We start from the raw sequence: 23,740 nt of genomic DNA on the forward strand, positions 1-23,740 counted from the left end.
CATGCAGTAGGAGGCTGGAGCCAGGCAAGGAGAGGCAGCGTGCGGAAGGAGCCGGGCGGAAAGGGGGGGTGACGTCACAGTGTAGGAGAAGCCGAACAGTGAGAGTGATGTGCACGCAGTGCGCGGGCCAGCGCTACCAGCGCGCTCTCCCTGTATTTTCTAACCTGCAGCTGCTGCCAGGTGAGGCTGTGCCTGACAAGCAGGTGCCGCTGCGCTGGCAGGCTCCCTGCCTGGTGCCACCTGAAAATGCCTGGGGAGGCTTTGTGGAGAAGGAGCCTGTCTGGAGATCTTCAGTATAGAAAGAAGTGCCGCTGTGCTGGTCGGAGCCTGCCTGGAGTTGCTCCACCCCGTGGAGTGAGGCCAAGCTGCTGCTGCTGCGCTGCTCTGTGGAGAGGAAGGTGATGGTGAGGTGAGCAACCCCCCAACTGTTTGTCAGTCTGTCTATGCCCCCATTCATCTATGCTGCCCCCATCCATCTGTCTGTCTTTGCCCCTTCCCTGTTTGCTTGTCAGTCTGTCCCCTCATATGCTGCTATTTTATGTCAGTCCATGCCCCCTGTCAGTATGTCCCCCCATGTGGTGCTATGTCAGTCCATGCCCCCTGTCAGTATGTCCCCCCATATGGTGCTATATCAGTCCATGCCCCCTGTCAGTCTATCCCCCCATATGGTGCTATATCAGTCCATGCCCCCTGTCAGTCTATCCCCCCATATGGTGCTATGTCAGTCCATGCCCCCTGTCAGTCTATCCCCCCATATGGTGCTATGTCAGTCCATGCCCCCTGTCAGTATGTCCCCCCATTAGGTGCTATGTCAGTCCATGCCCCCTGTCAGTATGTCCCCCCATATGGTGTTATGTCAGTCCATGCCTCATGTCAGTATGTCCCCCCATATGGTGCTATGTCAGTCCATGCCCCCTGTCAGTATAGCCCCCCATATGGTGCTATGTCAGTCCATGCCCCCTGTCAGTATGTCCCCCCATGTGGTGCTATGTCAGTCCATGCCCCCTGTCAGTCTGTCCCCCCATATGGTGCTATATCAGTCCATGCCCCCTGTCAGTCTATCCCCCCATATGGTGCTATGTCAGTCCATGCCCCCTGTCAGTCTATCCCCCCATATGGTGCTATGTCAGTCCATGCCCCCTGTCAGTCTATCCCCCCATATGGTGCTATGTCAGTCCATGCCCCCTGTCAGTATGTCCCTCCATATGGTGCTATGTCAGTCCATGCCCCCTGTCAGTATGTCCCCCCATATGGTGGTATGTCAGTCCATGCCCCCTGTCAGTATGTACCCCCATATGGTGCTCTGTCCTTCTTTACATGAATGCTCTGTCCGCACCTATGTCCCGTTTCCGTCTGTATCCCCATAAGGTGCTCTTTCCAGTTTAAGTCCTCTCACCTCCCTCTCCTCCTTAGCATCCAGACTCACCATGAAATCTAGGCTGTATGCCCCCATGCATAGGGAACTTGGGCCTGCCAGAAACAGGCTTCGGCCGTCGGCTCTGTTCCCGTTGCCAGTAGCAACTGCCACTGTATTCACCCTTTACAGCCCCTATTCCTTACAGCAGCTAGTGCTGTATTTCTGTCCATCACTGTATACTTACATATTTATATATATATATATATATATATCTACAGTGTGTGTGTGTGTGTATGTATGTATATATATATATATATATATACTACAGTGCGTATATATATATATATATATATATATATATATATATATATATATTTGGAGTAAGTAACTCCCCCTGGCAATGAGCTTGTAAACCGCCATGGCAACTAGATGGTAATCCCCCTGAGCAATGAGTTTATAAACCCCCTTCCCCCTTTGGCGGAGATCATGAGCAATATTCCCTGTCATCGAGCAATTAACCCCTGGCAACGAGCATGTATGCTCCTGGCAACAAGCATGTAGGAATGCAGAACTTATGTGGCATAATATGTAATAGGCATTACAGTTTGTGGCATAAAGTGTAATGGGCATTACAGTGTGTGGTATAATATGTAATGGACATAACGGTGTGTAGTACAGTATAATGTGTAATAGGCATTATGGTGTCTGGTATAATGTGTAATAATCATTATGGTATGCAGCATAATATGTTAAGGGCATCACAATAGCGACATAATGTGTGATGGGCATTACAGTGTGTCACATAATGTGTAATGGGCATTTCAAGGGGGGCGCCATTATACATTTTGCTATGGGGCCCACAAAGTTCTAGTTACGCCTCTGTTCCTTAGTAACCTATTGCAGCTTCTCAGTTTCCACATGGTTGTCCAGTTTGCTCTTGCACCTATGAGGAAAGCAGGGACTTTGCCTTCCGTGTCTATATAAGGAAGCTGCTCTGAGTCACCCACAGGTGCTTATATATATACACAACCGTCCACTGCCAGAGTCTCACACTGCATCTGTCCCTCTCCTGGACAGAGGGAAACAGAACAGTGGGCACAACTCAGAGGGACAGTAACATCAGAGGAGAGAGTGACAGTGGCCGCAGCACAGAGGGAGAGTGACAGCAGAGGACAGAGGGACAGTGGCTGCAGCACCGAAGGAGAGTGACAGCAAGAGGGAGTCCTCAAGATCCACAGCAGAAGTTAAGGAAAGATTACAAACTCTCATGAGTGATTAAAAAGGGATCACAGAAAACAACAGAATTATATATAAATCCTGCATTGTGGGAGACGGAAATTTCCAGGCATTGAGATTACAGAACAGCTTAGACATGGGACCCTCTTATATGTACATGCTGCTGCTCCTACTGACTTTTATCCTGGGACCTCCTGTAAGGTGTGGGGTTACAGACGTCTATGTACCCCATTTAACAGATAATACTGCTCACCTGACAGATAACACTGTGCATCCTACAGATAACAGTGCCCATCCTACAGATAAAGAAGGCCACCTTTCAGACCATGAAGACCATCCATCAGACCATGAAGACCCCCCATCAGATCATGAAGACCACCCATCAGACAATGAAGACCCCCCATCAGATCATGAAGACCCCCCATCAGATCATGAAGACCCCCCATCAGATCATGAAGACCCCCCATCAGATCATGAAGACCCCCCATCAGATCATGAAGACCCCCCATCAGATCATGAAGACCCCCAGCCAGGTGAGAACCTAAGGCACAGAGTTATGACTGTGTTCTATGAATGTTCTGAGGGATGTTTTATTTCTGTATTATTTTTCTTAATTACAGTATAATCATTAAAGTTATTCTGATATCAGATCAGTCGGGTTTTACTGGTTGGGAGGAGATGGGCGATGAATTACAGCAATATACAGTATATCCCTCACCTGCCCAATACACCCCACCTGAAGGGTGTCTTACAGGGTGACATGTCATTCTTACATATGGGGGCACACCAATATTACATATGTGGGGATAACATTCTTACATAGGAGGTAAGCCATTCTTACATGGGGGGCATAACATTCTTACATAGAGGCACACCATTCTTACATGGGGGGCACACCATTGTTACCTATGGGGGGCACACCATTCTTACATAGGGGAGGGCACACCATTCTTACATAGGAGGTAAGCCATTCTTACATGGGGGGCATAACATTCTTACATAGAGGCACACCATTCTTACATGGGGGGCACACCATTGTTACATATGGGGGGCACACCATTCTTACATAGAGGCACACCATTCTTACATAGAGGCACACCATTGTTACATAGAGGCACACCATTGTTACATAGGGGGCACACCATTCTTACATAGGGGGCACACCATTGTTACATAGGAGGTAAGCCATTCTTACATGGGGGGCATAACATTCTTACATATGGGGGCACACCAATATTACATATGTGGGGAACACCATTCTTACAGGGGAACACACTACCTTCTCATCTTAAGGCAGTGGTTCCCAAACTGTGTGCCGTGGCTCCCTGGGGTGCCTCAGGAGACTTGAAGGGGTGCCCTGGATTGGTGGTCCAGGACAAATTAAAATGATTTATGGTCAATTTAACAGGCAATCCCAGTGCTTGTGGCTGCCAAACATAAAATATGTGGACAAAAAGTAGCAAGTCCTGTCCCTCACAGCATAAATTACCTTAAGATGATATATAAAAACAATTTACTTAATTTAATATTGTTTTTGGAATTTCTCAATAACAAAACATTCGCCTAGGGGTGCCGTGAACATTTTTTGATGCTCTAGGTGCGCCGTGATTCAAAAAAGTTTGGGAACCACTGTCTTAAGGGATGATCTAAGTTTGATTTAATTGGACACAGTAATGGTGCAGTCATAAGGGTCCATGCTACATGGTCTGTTGTTTTCATGCATTGTGATATGTCATAGGAAAGCTAATGACTTTCTGAATATAACACAATAGACAGACTTCCTTAAGTGGACCCTTAAAGGCCTATAAGGGTCCATTAAATGAAAAACATTTTCAACTTACAAAACCTTTGACAAACCAAAATAATTAAGTAACTCATCGGCAGAGTGGATATCATTGTGAGATCGATCCCCAGTCAGTTCATTTTTCACTTGATTGTTTTCTTATTCAGTAATGGTTTTTGGGATCTTCTGTACCTGCTGCAACAGCTCCTGTCCTGCTGTGGTTGGGAAGGGTAGGTGGATAGTAAGAGACCTGCTGTAGCTGCTGCAGCAGCTTCTGCCCTGCTGTGGTTGGCAAGCGTAGGTGGATAGTCGGAGACCTGCTCTGGCTGCTACAGAAGCTTCTGCCCTGCTGTGGTTGGGAAGGGAAGGTGGATATGTAGAGACCTGCCCTAGCTGCTGCAGCAGCTCCTGTCCAGCTGTGGTTGGGAAGGGTAGGTGGATAATTAGAGACCTACTGTAGCTGCTGCAGCAGCTTCTGCCCTGCTGTGGTTGGGAAGGGTAGGTTGATAGTTAGAGACCTGCTGTAGCTGCTGCAGCAGCTTTTGTCCTGCTGTGGTTGGGAAGGGTAGGTGGATAGATAGAGACCTGCTCTGGCAGCTGCAGCAGCTTCTGCCCTGTTGTGGTTGGGAAGGGTAGGTGGATAGTCGGAGACCTGCTCTGGCTGCTGTAGCAGCTTCTGCCCTGCTGTGGTTGGCAAGGGTAGGTGGATAGTTGGAGACATGCTCTGGCTGCTACAACAGCTTCTGCCCTGCAGTGTTTGGGAAGGGTAGGTGGATAGTTGGAGACCTGCTCTGGCTGCTGCAGCAGCTTCTGCCCTGTTGTGGTTGGGAAGGGTAGGTGGATAGTCGGAGACCTGCTCTGGCTGCTGAAGCTGCTCCTGCCCTGCTGTGGTTGGCAAGGGTAGGTGGAGCGTTGGAGACTTGCTCTGGCTGCTGAAGCTGCTCCTGCCCTGCTGTGCTTGGCAATGGTAGGTGGATAGTTGGAGACCTGCTCTTGCTGCTGAAGCTGCTCCTGCCCTGCTGTGGTTGGCAATGGTAGGTGGATAGTTGGAGACTTGCTCTGGCTGCTGTAGCAGCTTCTGCCCTGCTGTGGTTGGTGAGGGTAGTTGGAGACCTGCTCTGGCTGCTAAAGCTGCTCCTGCCCTGCTGTGGTTGGCAAGGGTAGGTGGATAGTTGGAGACTTGCTTTGCCTGTTGTAGCAGCTTCTGCTCTGCTGTGGTTGGCAAGGGTAGGTGGATAGTCGGAGACCTGCTCTGGCTGCTACAGAAGCTTCTGCCCTGCTGTGGTTGGGAAGGGAAGGTGGATAGGTAGAGACCTGCTCTAGCTGCTGCAGCAGCTCCTGTCCAGCTGTGGTTGGGAAGGGTAGGTGGATAATTAGAGACCTGCTGTAGCTGCTGCAGCAGCTTCTGCCCTGCTGTGGTTGGGAAGGGTAGGTTGATAGTTAGAGACCTGCTGTAGCTGCTGCAGCAGCTTTTGTCCTGCTGTGGTTGGGAAGGGTAGGTGGATAGATAGAGACCTGCTCTGGCAGCTGCAGCAGCTTCTGCCCTGTTGTGGTTGGGAAGGGTAGGTGGATAGTCGGAGACCTGCTCTGGCTGCTGTAGCAGCTTCTGCCCTGCTGTGGTTGGCAAGGGTAGGTGGATAGTTGGAGACATGCTCTGGCTGCTACAACAGCTTCTGCCCTGCAGTGTTTGGGAAGGGTAGGTGGATAGTTGGAGACCTGTTCTGGCTGCTGCAGCAGCTTCTGCCCTGTTGTGGTTGGGAAGGGTAGGTGGATAGTCGGAGACCTGCTCTGGCTGCTGAAGCTGCTCCTGCCCTGCTGTGGTTGGCAAGGGTAGGTGGAGCGTTGGAGACTTGCTCTGGCTGCTGAAGCTGCTCCTGCCCTGCTGTGCTTGGCAATGGTAGGTGGATAGTTGGAGACCTGCTCTTGCTGCTGAAGCTGCTCCTGCCCTGCTGTGGTTGGCAATGGTAGGTGGATAGTTGGAGACTTGCTCTGGCTGCTGTAGCAGCTTCTGCCCTGCTGTGGTTGGTGAGGGTAGTTGGAGACCTGCTCTGGCTGCTAAAGCTGCTCCTGCCCTGCTGTGGTTGGCAAGGGTAGGTGGATAGTTGGAGACTTGCTTTGCCTGTTGTAGCAGCTTCTGCTCTGCTGTGGTTGGCAAGGGTAGGTGGATAGTTGGAGACTTGCTCTCGCTGCTGTAGCAGCTTCTGCTCTGCTGTGGTTGGCAAGGGTAGGTGGATAGTTGGAGACCTGCTCTAGCTGCTGAAGCTGCTCCTGCCCTGCTGTGCTTGGCAATGGTAGGTGGATAGTTGGAGACCTGCTCTGGCTGCTGAAGCTGCTCCTGCCCTGCTGTGGTTGGCAATGGTAGGTGGATACTTAGAGACCTGCTCTGGCTGCTGAAGCTGATCCTGCCCTGCTGCGGTTGGCAATGGTAGGTGGATAGTTGGAGACCTGCTCTGGCTGCTGAAGCTGCTCCTGTCCTGCTGTGGTTGGCAATGGTAGGTGGATAGTTGGAGACCTGCTCTGGTTGCTGAAGCTGCTCCTGTCCTGCTGTGGTTGGCAATGGTAGGTGGATAGTTGGAGACCTGCTCTGGGTGCTGAAGCTGCTCCTGTCCTGCTGTGGTTGGCAATGGTAGGTGGATAGATGGAGACTAATAAATGTGAAAAACCCATGTCGATTGTTTGATGTGTCAGCCTTTTTTCATGGTGAACTTTGCTTGTATCGATCTTTTGTATTTGTCAACCTTGTGCATCTCGAACTTTGGTGTCAACCTTAAAAAGCAAACCCCAGCCTACCTGCTTTATTTCCCAAGAACACCAATATATGTTACATAGAGTACTAATGCTGCCCATACATGCTGCGATCCCGGCGTGCGTTCTGGGCTACAATAGCATCCATCACATCACATTGCATGCCTTGTGCGTGCAATGCAATGCGATGTGATGAATATCAAGTACAAAAAGTATGCGCAGCACATACTTTTTGTACTGTGCGATGAGGTGCCGCGGGAGCGCGCACCTCAAAGCACACATCGCACCGCCACATACCACCGCGTGTATGGGCTTCTTAACATTTATTGCAGAGTGCGATTTCTCAGAAAATCATTACTCCTTACAGAGTGTACCATTACTGAGAGTACCAATATTAATTACTGAGAGTATCATTTCTCCTTACTGAGATTACCATTACTGAGAGTACCAATATTCATTACTGAGAGTATCATTTCTCCTTACTGAGATTACCATTACTGAGAGTACCAATATTCATTACTTAGAGTATCATTACTCCTTACTGAGATTACCATTACTGAGAGTACCAATATTCATTACTTAGAGTATCATTACTCCTTACTGAGATTACCATTACTGAGAGTACCAATATTAATTACTGAGAGTATCATTACTCCTTACTGAGATTACCATTAATGAGAGTACCAATAATAATTACTGAGAGTATCATTACTCCTTACTGAGATTACCATTACTGAGAGTACCAATATTAATTACTGAGAGTATCATTACTCCTTACTGAGATTACCATTAATGAGAGTACCAATATTAATTACTGAGAGTATCATTACTCCTTACTGAGATTACCATTACTGAGAGTACCAATATTCATTACTTAGAGTATCATTACTCCTTACTGAGATTACCATTACTGAGAGTACCAATATTAATTACTGAGAGTATCATTACTCCTTACTGAGATTACCATTACTGAGAGTACCAATATTCATTATTGAGAGTATCATTACTCCTTACTAAGATTACCATTACTGAGAGTACCAATATTAATTACTGAGAGTATCATTACTCCTTACTGAGATTACCATTACTGAGAGTACCAATATTAATTACTGAGAGTATCATTACTCCTTACTGAGATTACCATTACTGAGAGTACCAATATTAATTACTGAGAGTATCATTACTCCTTACTAAGATTACCATTACTGAGAGTACCAATATTCATTACTGAGAGTATCATTACTCCTTACTAAGATTACCATTACTGAGAGTACCAATATTCATTACTGAGAGTATCATTACTCCTTACTGAGATTACCATTACTGAGAGTACCAATATTCATTACTGAGAGTATCATTACTCCTTACTAAGATTACCATTACCATACCTCCCAACTTTGACGGATGAGCAGGCGGGATAATGTTGATGAGCGGCGAAGGCGCGCTGAAATTTTCAGGGGGGGGGGTGCGTGGCCTAATTTCGGAGGCATGTCCTATACTTGCGGCTCTCCCGCGAGGCCATGCCCCCATTTTGACGCTATGGGGGCATGACCCAGAGGCTTTGTGAGCCTCTAGCCATGCCCCCAGCCCCCTGGCTGCGGTAATAGACGCTGTGCGCATGCAGCCGACAGGGGGGACTCCCAACAGCCCCCCCTCACCACGGGACACCGTCGTCTGCGGGTGGGACAGCGGGACAGGTCCTAATAATCGGGACTGTCCCGCTTAAATTGGGACTGTTGGGAGGTATGCATTACTGAGAGTACCAATATTCATTACTGAGAGTATCATTACTCCTTACTGAGATTACCATTACTGAGAGTACCAATATTCATTACTGAGAGTATCATTATTCATTACTGAAAGTACTATTACTCCTTACTGAGAGTACCAATATTAATTACTGAGAGTATCATTACTCCTTACTGAGATTACCATTACTGAGAGTACCAATATTCATTATTGAGAGTATCATTATTCATTACTGAAAGTACTATTACTCCTTACTGAGAGTACCAATATTAATTACTGAGAGTATCATTACTCCTTACTGAGATTACCATTACTGAGAGTACCAATATTAATTACTGAGAGTATCATTACTCCTTACTGAGATTACCATTACTGAGAGTACCAATATTCATTACTGAGAGTATCATTACTCCTTACTGAGATTACCATTACTGAGAGTACCAATATTCATTATTGAGAGTATCATTATTCATTACTGAAAGTACTATTACTCCTTACTGAGAGTACCAATATTCATTACTGAGAGTATCATTACTCCTTACTGAGATTACCATTACTGAGAGTACCAATATTCATTACTGAGAGTATCATTACTCCTTACTGAGATTACCATTACTGAGAGTACCAATATTCATTATTGAGAGTATCATTATTCATTACTGAAAGTACTATAACTCCTTACTGAGAGTACCAATATTCATTACTGAGAGTAAAGCCCTGTACACACACATCAATTTGCTTTTGATTCGATGTTAGATTTAATTTTCTATTAGATCTGGCGTTAATCTGTACTTTTGCCTTAGATATCGAATTTGATATACATTCATGGTACATTGTACACATTTGATTTACTAGATCGAATTCGATATTTCCTTGTCTGCACAGTAGATTTTTCTGATCGATTTTGTGAAAAAGGGAGCGCACATCCTTTGCTTCTATAACAATAAATTGAAACGAAAATCGGGAAAAATCGATGCATGTGTAAAGGGTTACTTGCTCCTTACTGAGAGTACTATTACTGAGAGTCAGGGCTGGATTAAGGGTGGGGGAAGGGCAGGATTCCGTACCCCTGGGTCCCCCTCTATCTAGGGGCTCCTGTGGTTGGCATGTATTTTCTTTAGCAAAAGGATTGGAACATGGGAGTGCAGTAGTGCTGCTGCTTCAGCTATATGACAATGATCAATGGTTCTGAGCATCGGGAGACAAGGCACCCTGATTGCACAAATGTATAGTGCATTACTGGGAGTTGACTTAGGCTGTGTACACATGTGGGCGATTTTGTGTAATATCGTGGGCAATATGAGCGACCATATTGCCCGTGATCGGAGTATGCTCCCATTTTCTCCCCCATAGTGATCGCTGGTCACAGGAACATGCTCCTGCGACCAGCTGATTTCTTCATCTCTGGTCGCTGATGCAAACGGGACATTGAGCGATATATCGCTCATCGCGAGTGGGACACTGAGCGATATATACCCCCATTTGTACGGGGCTTATGTCCCATGAGACTTTGCACAAGAGGTCAGAGGCTGAGAGGCTTGTGCTGAGCTCTGCTTGGTGGAGCTCATCACATACTTCTCAGGCCCGTGGAGTACAGCAGCAGCAGCCTCGTCATGGGAGAGTTTTTAATCAGAGGCAGCGCTGAGCCTGTGAGGTCTCCTACAGAGTAAAAACACAGGCTTTTCATGTGGTATTTTATATGTATATATGCAGGGCAATTTTTCAGTAGGCTCCATCAGGAACTGAGGCATTTATTCTAGTTCACTCTTTCTGACAAAATATTTCTTAGATGGGCAAAACCATGTGCACTGCAGGTGAGGCAGATGTAACTTGTGCAGAGATAATTAGATTTGGGTGAGGTTTTACACCTGCCTCACCTGCAGTGCACATGGTTCTGTCCATCTAAGAAATATTTTGTCAGAAAGAGTGAACTAGAATAAGGGCCTCAGTTCCTGCTGGAGCCTGCTGAAAAATAGCCCTGTATACTGTATATGTGTGTGTATATATATATATATATATATATATATATATATATATATATATATATATATATATATATTATATATAGCAGGATGCACCTTGATAAAGGAGCCGCACTGGTTCAGAAACGTTGGTGACCGTAACCAGAGTCCTGGTTTATTTATTCACTGAGTGCCGCCCCCCCCCCCATCCTGCTACATACACAGCTGGCTGTTACGGAGGGCACCAGAGATCAGCATATTGCAGCATATACAGTCGGAGTGCCACTACATCCAATTGCTATATATATAGGTCATTAGTTCGACAATGTCTAGGTCGACAGTCAAAAGGTCGACATGGGGTTTTTCACTGTTTTTTGAGCCAACAGTTGCCAATGCGAGGGGATGCGGTGCACTTGAATCTGTGTCCAGGTCGACTGTGTTGACATTCATGTAAAAAAAACAGTGAAGAACCCCATGTTGACATTTTGACTGTCGACTTAGACATTGTCGAACTGATGACCTGTGGAACTAACGACCTGTCGAACTAATGACCTTTCGACCTATAACCATGTCGACCTTTTCCCTCGTCGACCTACACACATGTAGACATTTTCCCATGTCGACCTAATGGTGTCGACATGACTGTCGACCATCATGCTGTAGACCAAATGATCCCAACCCACTGAGAGTACAATTTCTCCTTACTGAGAGAACCAATATTCAATACTGAGAGTACCATCAATCATTACTGAGAGTACCATTACTCCTTACTGAGTGTACTATTACTCATTACTAAGAGTACCATTATTCATTACTGAGAGTACCAATATTCCTTACTGAGAGTACCATTACTGAAAGTACTGATACCTAGAGTACCATTATTCATTACGGAGAGTATTATTATTTAATACGGACAGTACCGTTACTGAGTACCATTACTCCTTACTGAAAGTGCAATCACTGAGAGTACCATTACTTGTTACTGAGAGTACCATTATTCATCACTGAGAGCACCATTACTCTATTCTGAGAGTGCATTACTGAGAGTACCATAATTCTTTACTAAGAGTACCAACAATTTTATTTTAGTCACTTTCCAATTATTATTATTATTTTTTATTATTATTATATATTTTTTTAAAAGGCGCCACAAGTGGTACACAGCGCCATACATATAGAACACATTAGAACAGTACAGGGTACACAGAAGTAGACATAACAGCGAAAGAAGATAAAAAAAATAGCACAATTATCAGCACAAGTCTTAGTACACAATACAGCTGAGATGTAGGGAAGTGAGTGAGAAGAGATGCAGGTATAGATGGTAGGTGAGTAAGAGCTGAGATATAGGGAAGTGAGTGAGAAGAGATGCGGGTATAGATGGTAGGTGAGTAAGAGAGCTAAGATATAGGGACGTGAGTGAGAAGAGATGCGGGAATAGATGGTAGGTGAGTAAGAGAGCTGAGATGTAAGGAAGCGAGTGAGAAGAGATGCGGTTATAGATGGAAGGTGAGTAAGAGAGCTGAGATGTAGGGAAGCGAGTGAGAAGAGATGCGGGTATAGATGGCAGGTGAGTAAGAGAGCTGAGATGTAGGGAAGCGAGTGAGAAGAGATGTGGGTATAGATGGCAGGTGAGTAAGAGAGCTGAGATGTAGGGAAGCGAGTGAGAAGAGATGCGGGTATAGATGGTAGGTGAGTAAGAGAGCTGAGATGTAGGGAAGCGAGTGAGAAGAGATGCGGGTATAGATGGTAGGTGAGTAAGAGAGCTTAGATGTAGGGAAGCGAGTGAGAAGAGATGCGGGTATAGATGGTAGGTGAGTAAGAGAGCTGAGATGTAGGGAAGCGAGTGAGAAGAGATGCGGGTATAGATGGTAGGTGAGTAAGAGAGCTGAGATGTAGGGAAGCGAGTGAGAAGAGATGCGGGTATAGATGGTAGGTGAGTAAGAGAGCTGAGATGTAGGGAAGCGAGTGAGAAGAGATGCGGGTATAGATGGTAGGTGAGTAAGAGAGCTGAGATGTAGGGAAGCGAGTGAGAAGAGATGCGGGTATAGATGGTAGGTGAGTAAGAGAGCTGAGATGTAGGGAAGCGAGTGAGAAGAGATACGGGTATAGATGGTAGGTGAGTAAGAGAGCTGAGATGTAGGGAAGCGAGTGAGAAGAGATGCGGGTATAGATGGTAGGTGAGTAAGAGAGCTGAGATGTAGGGAAGCGAGTGAGAAGAGATGCGGGTATAGATGGCAGGTGAGTAAGAGAGCTGAGATGTAGGGAAGCGAGTGAGAAGAGATGCGGGTATAGATGGCTGGTGAGTAAGAGAGCTGAGATGTAGGGAAGCGAGTGAGAAGAGATGCGGGTATAGATGGCAGGTGAGTAAGAGAGCTGAGATGTAGGGAAGCGAGTGAGAAGAGATGCGGGTATAGATGGCAGGTGAGTAAGAGAGCTGAGATGAAGAGAAGCGAGTGAGAAGAGATGCGGGTATAGATGGCAGGTGAGTAAGAGAGCTGAGATGTAGGGAAGCGAGTGAGAAGAGATGCGGGTATAGATGGCAGGTGAGTAAGGGAGCTGAGATGTAGGGAAGCGAGTAAGAGAGCTGAGATGTACTGTAGGGAAGTGAGTGAGAAGAGATGTAGGTATAGATGGCAGGTGAGTAAGAGAGCTGAGATGTAGGGAAGCGAGTGAGAAGAGATGCGGGTATAGATGGCAGGTGAGTAAGAGAGCTGAGATGTAGGGAAGCGAGTGAGAAGAGATGCGAGTATAGATGGTAGCTGAGTAAGAGAGCTGAGATGTAGGGAAGTGAGTGAGAAGAGATGCGGGTATAGATGGTAGGTGAGTAAGAGAGCTGAGATGTAGGAAAGCGAGTGAGAAGAGATGTGGGTATAGATGGTAGGTGAGTAAGAGCTGAGATGTAGGGAAGTGAGTGAGAAGAGATGCGGGTATAGATGGTAGGTGAGTAAGAGCTGAGATGTAGGGAAGTGAGTGAGAAGAGATGCGGGTATAGATGGTAGGTGAGTAAGAGCTGAGATGTAGGGAAGTGAGTGAGAAGAGATGCGGGTATAGATGGTAGGTGAGTAAGAGAGCTGAGATGTAGGGAAGCGAGTGAGAAGAGATGCGGGTATAGATGGTAGGTGAGTAAGAGAGCTGAGATGTAGGGAAGTGAGTGAGAAGAGATGCGGGTATAGATGGTAGGTGAGTAAGAGAGCTGAGATGTAGGGAAGTGAGTGAGAAGAGATTCAGGTATAGATGGTAGGTGAGTAAGAGAGCTGAGATGTAGGGAAGCGAGTGAGAAGAGATGCGGGTATAGATGGTAGGTGAGTAAGAGAGCTAAGATGTAGGGAAGTGAGTGAGAAGAGATGCGGGTATAGATGGTAGGTGAGTAAGAGAGCTGAGATGTAGGGAAGCGAGTGAGAAGAGATGTAGGTATAGATCTACTAACAATCAGGATCGTTCTAGTGGGGGACATGCTTAACATGTACATATCAGGGGCCAATATAAGGAACTGTCGAACACCTTTTTTCTGCTAGACAGGAATCTAGGACGCGAGGGCACGAGTTTAGATTAGAAGAAAAAAGATTTTGTTTATCTAGAAGAAAAAAATTCTTTACAGTCAGAACAGTCAAACTCTGGAACTCTCTTCCTAGAGAAGTGGTGTCGGCAGACACTATAAATACATTTAAAATAACTTTGGATAAACATTTATTTGTTAAAAACATCCATGGGTACAAATAAGTAACATAATCTGTCTTTAAAATTTCAGAACATACTATACAACAAGGGATAAGCTAGTATAAACATAGGTTGAACTAGATCAGGGGTGGCCAACCGGTCAGAGGTAAAGAGCCGAAAAATATCGGTAGTCAAGCTAAAGAGCCGACATCATGCTCGCGCCGAAGGCGCATGCGCCAAAAAAAGGGGCGTAGTTTATTTTGACCCCTTGGGTGGGTGTGATACAAATATGCCTCCAATAGTGCAGTGCCATATATACATATGCCCCCAATAGTCAGTGGCGTAACTACTGTAATGCAGCCCCAGCAGCCGCTTGGGGGAGCAAGCAGCAGTGGGGTCTGTGTGGGCGCCGGCACCTGCTCGACGCACCAACATGCTGCTGCCTGCCGCTGCCCACTGACTGAGCACTGGAGGCAAGTCAGCCACAGCGCTGGTGCGGCCATGGCAGAGATGACAAATCCCCCCACTGAGTTAATTGACTGCACACAGAGCCGGCTATTGGATACTGTGTACTGGATGGGCAGGCGGATGGGCGTGCTAGGGCGGCCTGGGATGCGTCTGAGCCAAGGGAAGCAGCAGTGTATGCTGGTCTCTCTTCCTCTCTCCTGCTTCAGCTTCTCCATTTTGCGTGTGACGTCATTACGTCACACGCTGGGGAAACACGCTGGAGAGGAGCCTGGGGGGGCACCACAAACTTTTTGGCAGGGGGGAGCAAAATTTATAGTTACGGCACTGCCAATAGTGCCAGATACACATATGCCCCCCACGGTGCCAGGTATGCACCACACGGTGCCGGGTATGCCCCTATGGTGCCAGAAAGCTGGTATGCCCCCACAGTGCCACAAACTGCTATGCCCCCACAGTGCAAATTTCCCAGCAGCAGCACTCACCGTTGTTGCTGCTGCTGCCGGGCGGGGAGAGGACAGTCTGGTGTCCCCCTGCAGTCCTCCTGTCATGTCACTGATGGGAGGAGAGCACAGCACACCGCGCGTCTCCTTCCCCCTCACTTCCCTGTGACTGGGCTGTCCACCAATCAAAGCTCGCTGGCCGGCTCCTGATTGGCTGCTGGCCCGCGAGCTCTGATTGTCGGAAGGCCCAATCACAAGGATGCACAGTAAGGGGTAGGAGAGATGCGCAATGCGTGCTCTCCTCCCCTCAGAAGGAGAAGGGATTCAGGGAACCGGCAGCAGGGAGGACTGGGACAGACGGTGGGCGGCGGGCAGCAGTGGGAGCAGAAGCCTCACTTTACAAGGGGGAGAGCCGCATGAGGCTCAAGAGCCACAGGTTGGCCACCACTGAACTAGATGGACACAAGTCTTTATTCAGCCTCACCTACTATGGAACTATGTAACATATCTTATAATTAACTCCTGTAGGTACATGCAGACAGGTACTGTATACAGAGTATGATGGGAAAGAAATCCACACAAGGGATATTCTATACTAGGAGATGGAGCAAAAAGCTAGGAATGGTGTAGTGCTGAGGGTGGGACTGGTGGCAGCGAGTAACTGGGAGGAGCTAGGAATGGTGTAGTGCTGAGGGTGGGACTGGTGGCAGCGAGTAACTGGGAGGAGCAAGGAATGGTGTAGTGCTGAGGGTGGGACTGGTGGAGTAACTGGGAGGAGCTAGGAATGGTGTAGTGCTGAGGGTGGGACTGGTGGCAGCGAGTAACTGGGAGGAGCTAGGAATGGTGTAGTGCTGAGGGTGGGACTGGTGGCAGCAAGTAACTGGGAGGAGCTAGGAATGGTGTAGTGCTGAGGGTGGGACTGGTGGCAGCGGGTAACTGGGAGGAGCTAGGAATGGTGTGATGCTGAGCACGGGATTGGTGGCGGTGGGTATAGGGTAGGATTAAGGGGGGCACAGCAGTGGCAAACGCAGGATTTTCAGAAGGGGTTTCCAGAGGGGCGGAGCAAAGCACGGAGATGGACAATTAGGTGACCCAGTATATGCCGGGTAAGTTAAAGTACTATAGATAGACCAAATGTATATAAATAATAATAATAATAATAATAATAATAATAATAATAATAAAAAAAAATATATATATATATATATACATACATACATACAGGGGCATCAACAGCAGTGTAGACCCCTGGGCATAGCAATGTATTGGGGCCCCTACCGATCCTCCAGCAGTAGGGGTGGGGGAAGCTTTGATGTCCTGCGGGTGGTATTATATCAACCGTTCATCATGTAGGGCCTGGATCAGTAATTTCCACTAATTACCCATTTACTGCACAGATGGTGGGAGATGGGGTGGGAGAAGGGGCATTGGGCTGAATGAAGGGGCCCTGATACATAACTTCCAGGGTGGTAGAGGATGTTTAATACGCAGAGGAGGGGTGTATAGTGGAGTGGGCTCATTATTCATGATTTTCTGGTGGGAGGACAGCTTGCTTGACTGCAGCTATCTCCAGTTCCCAGAAATAGATTTATTAGATTTTAATGGAATTAAAACTAGAGAATCCCACCTACTAATGGTATTGGGGACTAGGGGATCTGAGTTCAGGAGGCAGAGCAATCTGCCAACGAGTATATAAAACTACATACCAGGTGTGTGGACAGTGCCGTCTTTCCCATTGGGCACGATGGGCAGTTGCCCGGGGGCCCTAGGACCTAGGGGCCCCCGGCCCAGCCCAATGGGAAAGATGGTGGCCGGGGTCCGGGAATCCGCTCACCCTCGCTGGGGGATCCGGGCAGGGGGGATCAGGGCGGTGGCGGTAGCTAGAAGCCTGATTCGGCGAAGCTTTATTTGCCGGCGGGGCGGGAAGCGCTGTTGCATTTGAATAGACTGGCCGGACGCTGATTGGCTGAATTCAGAGAATCAGCATCCGGCCAGTCTTTGAAAAGGCTACAGCGCTTCCCACCCCGCCGGCAAATAGCGCTTCACCTCCTAGCTAGCAGTGAATTTAATTTCGGGGGTCCGTGTGCCGGGGTTCTGATCACCCTCACTGGGTGATCTGGCAGGGGGATCAGGGCATCGGTGGCGGTAGCTAGGAGCCCGAAGCGGCGAAGCGCTATTTGCCAGCAGGGGGGGCGAGAAGCGCTGCTGCATTTAAAATGACTGGCTGAATGCTGATTGGCTGAATTCAGCCAATCAGCATCCGGACAGTCTTTTCAAATTCAACAGCGCTTCCCGCCCCCGCCGACAAATAGTGCTTCGCCGCTTCGGGCTCCTAGCTACCGCCACCGCCGCCCTGATCCCCTTCCCCAGCGAGGATGGTCGGATCCCCGCCACCCGGCCACCATCTTTCCCATTAGCGCTATTTGCCGGTGGGGCGGGAAGCGCTGCTGCATTTGAAAAGACTGGCCGAACGCTGATTGGCTGAATTCAGCCAATCAGCGTCTGGCCAGTCTTTTCAAATGCAACAGCGCTTCCCGCCCCGCCAGTTAATAGCGCTTTGCCACTTCAGGGCAGGCTCCTAGCTTCCACCGCTGCCCTGATCCCGCTGCCCGGATCCCCCAGCGAAGATGATCGGATCCCCGGCCGCCGGAAGCTGACTGGCTGCCGCACGGAGCCAGAGAGGTGAGGGTTGGGGAGGTGACTGTGGGCTCCTGGGCAAACTAATTTGGGGGGGTCCAGTGAACTAGGTTGCCCAGGGGCCCTTCCTAATGTTAAGACGAGACGGCCCTGTGTGTGGAGCTGGAGCAGTAACCAGCTGCTGAAAGGCTGATATCTCTGGTTCTGGGAACAGTAGAGACAAGCTACTAGTGTCCATCAAAGGGGGAGAGTTCCAGCTTTTGGAATATACCCTCAGAAAAAAAACGTCAGACAGAACCTGAAATATCTGACTGGGAAGAGCAATTAACAGGCTTGGATGGGGACCACTGCTTTGAAGTCAGATATCTCCGGTTCCCAAGGGCCGATTTTTAAAATTCTTGTACCCATGGAAAGAGGGGATCCTCAGCTTTCAGCTGAGGGCCCTTAGACTTCTAGGGGGGTTTCTGGGTACTCAGAAACCCCCCATGCGTGCGCTACTGCACAGGGGTTCAGTACCCCTGGGCCCTCCTCTATCTAGGGGTCCCCTGTGGTTGGCATGTATATTTATTTAAAAAAAAAAAAACATTATTTATTTTTATCTAAAGGATTTTTGCATGTCTGTGTGTTAGTGCTGCAGCTTCACCTACTGTATCTACCAATGTGACAATGATTATGGTGGTAAACATTGGGAGCCAAGGCACACTGACTGCACATGTGTTCAGTGCATTCCCGGCAGATAGCGCTAGTTATTTCCTAATCACTGCAGGGACCCCGCCAGCTTCATACACAGCGCCGCAGGTACCCAGCAGCACAGACCCCCCTGCCAGCTCCAGTCGCTGCACCTCCGCTCACCTCCATCCGGGGGGGCGAACTCGACCAGGGGGCGCAGCAGGTACCCCTCAGGTATGAATCACATTTGTGTGTTGTTGGGTCTGATGTCATGGTGCCCATGTCGGTGGGTGAGAGCCGTTTATGTTGGGGCTGCGGGATCGGATCATTAACACACAATCGGTCTATGTAATTTGGTCGGGATGCAGTTAATTAACCTACAATCAAAATCCCGATGGTGAAAATACCGACAACCATTGACCGACGGTCAAAATACCGACCAGATCAAAATACCGACCAGATCAAAATACCGACATGGTCAAAATACAGACACGGTCAAAATACCGACACGGTCAAAATACCGACATTTAACTTGTTCGTACTTTACCATCCCAGTGGACTTGGAGGGGGAATATAATAGTGTGCCAAGAGCGAGGCACCGTGTCCGAAGCGGTAAACTCATATGGGTTTTATGTCGACCTATGTCAACATACAGACCAACAAAATATGAATAATTTGTGTATACTCTTTGACCTGTGTGTGTGTGTGTATATATATATACTGTATATATATATATATATATATATATATATATATATATATATATATATATATATACAGTATGCTTGCTGGGGGATGGCGGCACTCAAAATAAATTCAGACCAGAATGTGGTGCTTTGAACCAACGTTTCTGAGCCGCGTGGCTCCTTTATCAAGGTTCATATTCACAAACATAAATACCTCAACGGGCCGTTCATACCACTCGCTGTCTCCTCCGCCGGCACCTGAGAGTCACGTCACATGCTGGGAGTTGCTGCAGGATGTACAGAGGGAACCCATCAATGCCGTTGCTGGGCAACCACCACCAACAAGTGCGGGGCTGCAGCCGCTTCGGCTGATACGATCTAAAACAGAACAACATTCATATAAAACATGTCAATATAAAACACCATGGAAATGTGTCACTAGAAGAAATCACACACAAATATATATACATATAAAAACTGAGAAGTCACAGAGACAGAGACGCCTGACCCTTCGAGGGGAGCAGTGCGCTTCCCCACTCGTAGAGAAGCGAAGGGCAGGATATGTGGTGAAACATGGTTAGTTTCACCAGTGAGTGATGTTTTTCCCTGGTCAAAACTGCCCTGTAAACAGGTTAAATCATCAGGCCAAGGCAGGGATGGGCATTTGTGCACACGCACGGTGAAATCACGTGCGTGCAGGTGCCGGGCATGCACGTGCCCATATTGGCAGGGCTGCCACTAGTAATGTTGGAGCCCAATCCCCCAGCGGCACCCCCCGCCCCCACACGCGTGCCCCCCCACTTCACGCGCGTCTGCACCCCCCCTCCCTCGCAAACCGGCACCCCGCCCACCCCCCAATTACTTACCAGCGGTGGTGTCAGCGGCGCAGCAGCATCTTTTCCTAGGACTCGGGATTTGGAGCACTCACTGTATCCTAGGCTTGGTGCTCTGCAGGCTGCACTGTGTATTGTGCGAGCCTGGCCGTCGGGTGGGGGCATTTGTGTAGAGGCTGGGACTCAGGACAGTTGTACCCCTGGCACCCCCCTGTCAGCGGCCCTGCATGTTGGGTATATGTGCACTGCTTATCCTGCCAGGAGTGAGGGGCATGGCCACATTTTATGCCCCATCTCTCCTGGACCCGATCAGTGCACAGAGAGAGCCGCTGGACTTGCCGTAGGTCCAGCTGCTCTCACTGTGTGCCGATCGGGAGGCGGTGCTGTTATTCTGGATTGACAAATCGTCCCACCTGGCCATCGGCCCTTCTGGCATTTGCTAGAAGTGCCAGATGGCCAGTCCGGCCCTGGGCTAAGGAATAAAATACAAACATATTCTATATAACACACCAAAGTGAAATCCCAGGGTTACCGCTGATCATAGGATGAACACAAACCAGTGACCATTGCCATGGTAACATATAAACATATATAAAAGAGAGAAGAAATGCATGTATACAATGCGTACACAGTACACAGATAAGCCCATTATACCAGTAACACCAGACCAGATTGCTCATTAAGGCCATTTGGCGACAAGGTGCCCAAATGAGCAATCCATCTGGCTTCACAAAAAAGAGTAACAATCCACGATTGCCACCACGAATAGACACATGGTCTATCATCCTATAATTGATGCTGGCCAGATAATGTTTAGCTAAAACAAAATGTCTGGCCACCGGCTGATCGCTGGTGCCAGACACCGACGTATTCCTAATAGATGAACGGTGCACAGCCATTCGTTCTTTAAATGGCCACTCCCTTTTCCCTATATAAGATAACCCACAAGGGCATAGAATTTGATAAACAGTGAATCGGGAATTACAGGTTAATGTGTAACAACTGTCCAGTTTGAGGGTGGTTAAAACATGAACCTGGTATCAGATAGCGACACGTTGTACATGTAGAGCGAATGCTGCCCAAATTCCTAACAGGGTGGTATACTTCACCAGTATATCCCTTACATTTTGGAATGTTTATAACTAGTAGTCTGGAGTTGCCGATACCGATATCCGGATCAGATTGAATCATAGGCCAATGTTGTTGGGTAATTCTACGCACTGCTGGACTTAATTGGTTGTATGTGGTTACCCACAGTAACACTGCCTGGGACTTGGCCTCAGCATCCTTAGACTTAAACAAATCTTTTACGATCCAATGCCATGATTTTACTTTTAGTGTTTAGAAAATCAGCTCTAGGTTAACCCCGTGATGCAAATATATTGATCATCCATCTGTACCGATGTGACGCTTGGAATAAAGACAGGTTGAAATAATATCATCATGCAGCATAATTTGTATATGTAGGGAATGAATTTGGCTGTTACTATGATCGAATGTAGATTTGATGGGACTTGGACTATTGTTGTGTTCCTGGATGTAATCACACAATTCTAACGGTGGTCCCGGCCAGAACACCAACAAATCATCTATAAAGTGATTATAGTGTATAATTCTAGAAGCTATAGATCGATTGTTAAAGAAAATACTTTGCTCAAATTCAAACATATTTTTTTTTGCGTATGAGGGGGCTACTGCCACCCCCATCGCAACTCCCATTTGCTGCAAGTAGAAAGTGCTATTATACACAGAAAAGTTCCTTGCCAAGACCATATTCATTAGTTCCATGATAAGATCCATATCAGGACCCTTGTACATAGCATTCCCAAGAAGGAAGTTGTAGAAAGCTGCCAATCACATCATGTGGGGAATAGCTGTGTACATCAATGGAAAACATGTAGACCTCCTCCTCAATTTTCAGTAAAGATTGTAACCTCTAATAAAACAGTAGTGTCCAATAAGTAACGTTCATGGGTACGAATACAAGGCTGAAATAGACTGTCAAGAAAGTCAGAAGTTGGTTGCATCAATGAATATTGCATCAATGATCCCAATTGGGGATCCACCAACGATTTATGCACCTTGGGGATGCAGTAAAACCAATGGATATGCAGGAATAAGCACTTAATGTAACTCTGTGGATATTGCACCACGATCAACAGCAACCTGTAGGACAGGCATTCCCAACCACGGTCCTCAAGGCACACCAACCGTGCAGGCATTCCCAACCACGGTCCTCAAGGCACACCAACCGTGCAGGCATTCCCAACCACAGTCCTCAAGGCACACCAACCATGCAGGCATTCCCAACCACGGTCCTCAAGGCACACCAACCGTGCAGGCATTCCCAACCACGGTCCTCAAGGTACACCAACCGTGCAGGCATTCCCAACCACAGTCCTCAAGGCACACCAACCGTGCAGGCATTCTCAACCACAGTCCTCAAGGCACACCAACCGTGCAGGCATTCCCAACCACGGTCCTCAAGGCACACCAACCGTGCAGGTTTTGTAGATATCCAGGCTTGAGCACAGGTGACTTAATTAGCATCTGAGGGATTCTGATTAAACCATCTGTGCGGAAACCTGGATATCACTAAAACCTGCACTGTTGGTGTGCCTTGAGGACCGTGGTTGGGAATGCCTGCACGGTTGGTGTGCCTTGAGGAGCGTGGTTGGGAATGCTGCTGTAGGATCTTACGCAGTTCACGTGTAAACTTGACTGAAGGATCTCCATTCAATTTTGTGTTTGTTACTATATAATTTAAATGGACCATTACCTGGTCATGATACTTGTCCAAGTCCATTAGAAGAAGTGCACCGCCTTTATCGGGCAGGGCGGAACAATAAGGACCTATAGGCCGCAAGATTTTCATGCTGTACACTCATCTTTGCTTTATTGTGAGATGGTGAAAACTCACGAGCAACTGTGAGCACTTCTTCATTGGTAATTCTAGAAAAAAATGTAATTGTAGCATTGAAGGATTGCGGGTCAAACGTGGACCTAGGCAAGATTTTCCGCACTTGTGATGAAATGTCGTCATTTGTGTCTGATCATGTCGATAAGGTCTTATGGTCCGGTTTATTAAAAAAATATTTGAGCCGTAATTGTCGGGCTAAATGGTGGTGTTCAGTTGCCCATTCTTGCTTGTTAAAAATGACTGATGGTATAAAAGATAATCCTTTCGACAATACTTTAGACTCAACAGATGATAATTCATGAGATGATAGATTAATTACAAGGTCTTTTTCGACTTTCGGAAGGCCTTTTCGATTATGCTGCCCCCCCCCCCCCCCCCACATCTGGTGTATCTTCGCTCGTGGGTGCGCAAACGATTGTTGACACCCCTAAAGGGATGGGTGCATTAAGGTTTCTAGGGGCTTTGTTCCCAGCTTTGCTACTAGAGGAATTAAATTCTGTAGAGGAATGCATTATGTCCACAGTAATGTCCCTGACCCATATTGAGCCTCACCACGATAGTTTACCAACAGTTAAATCCCCTTCCACAGTTCCCTC

General features: G+C 47.5%; 1 protein-coding gene across 1 annotated transcript in view; it reads left to right on the forward strand.

Moving 5' to 3' along the window:
• Window positions 1–2,424: 2,424 nt before the first annotated feature.
• Window positions 2,425–23,740, forward strand: part of CA9 (carbonic anhydrase 9) — a 376,314-nt gene continuing 354,998 nt past the window's right edge. The window contains exon 1 of the mRNA XM_083155472.1: window positions 2,425–3,126. Coding sequence (XP_083011598.1) covers window positions 2,730–3,126 — 397 coding nt within the window. The 5' untranslated portion in view covers window positions 2,425–2,729. The remainder of the gene's footprint in view (window positions 3,127–23,740) is intronic.

This window comes from Crinia signifera, chromosome 1, assembly GCF_055691185.1.
Source record: "Crinia signifera chromosome 1, ASM5569118v1, whole genome shotgun sequence".
Classification (NCBI taxonomy): Eukaryota; Metazoa; Chordata; class Amphibia; order Anura; family Myobatrachidae; genus Crinia; species Crinia signifera.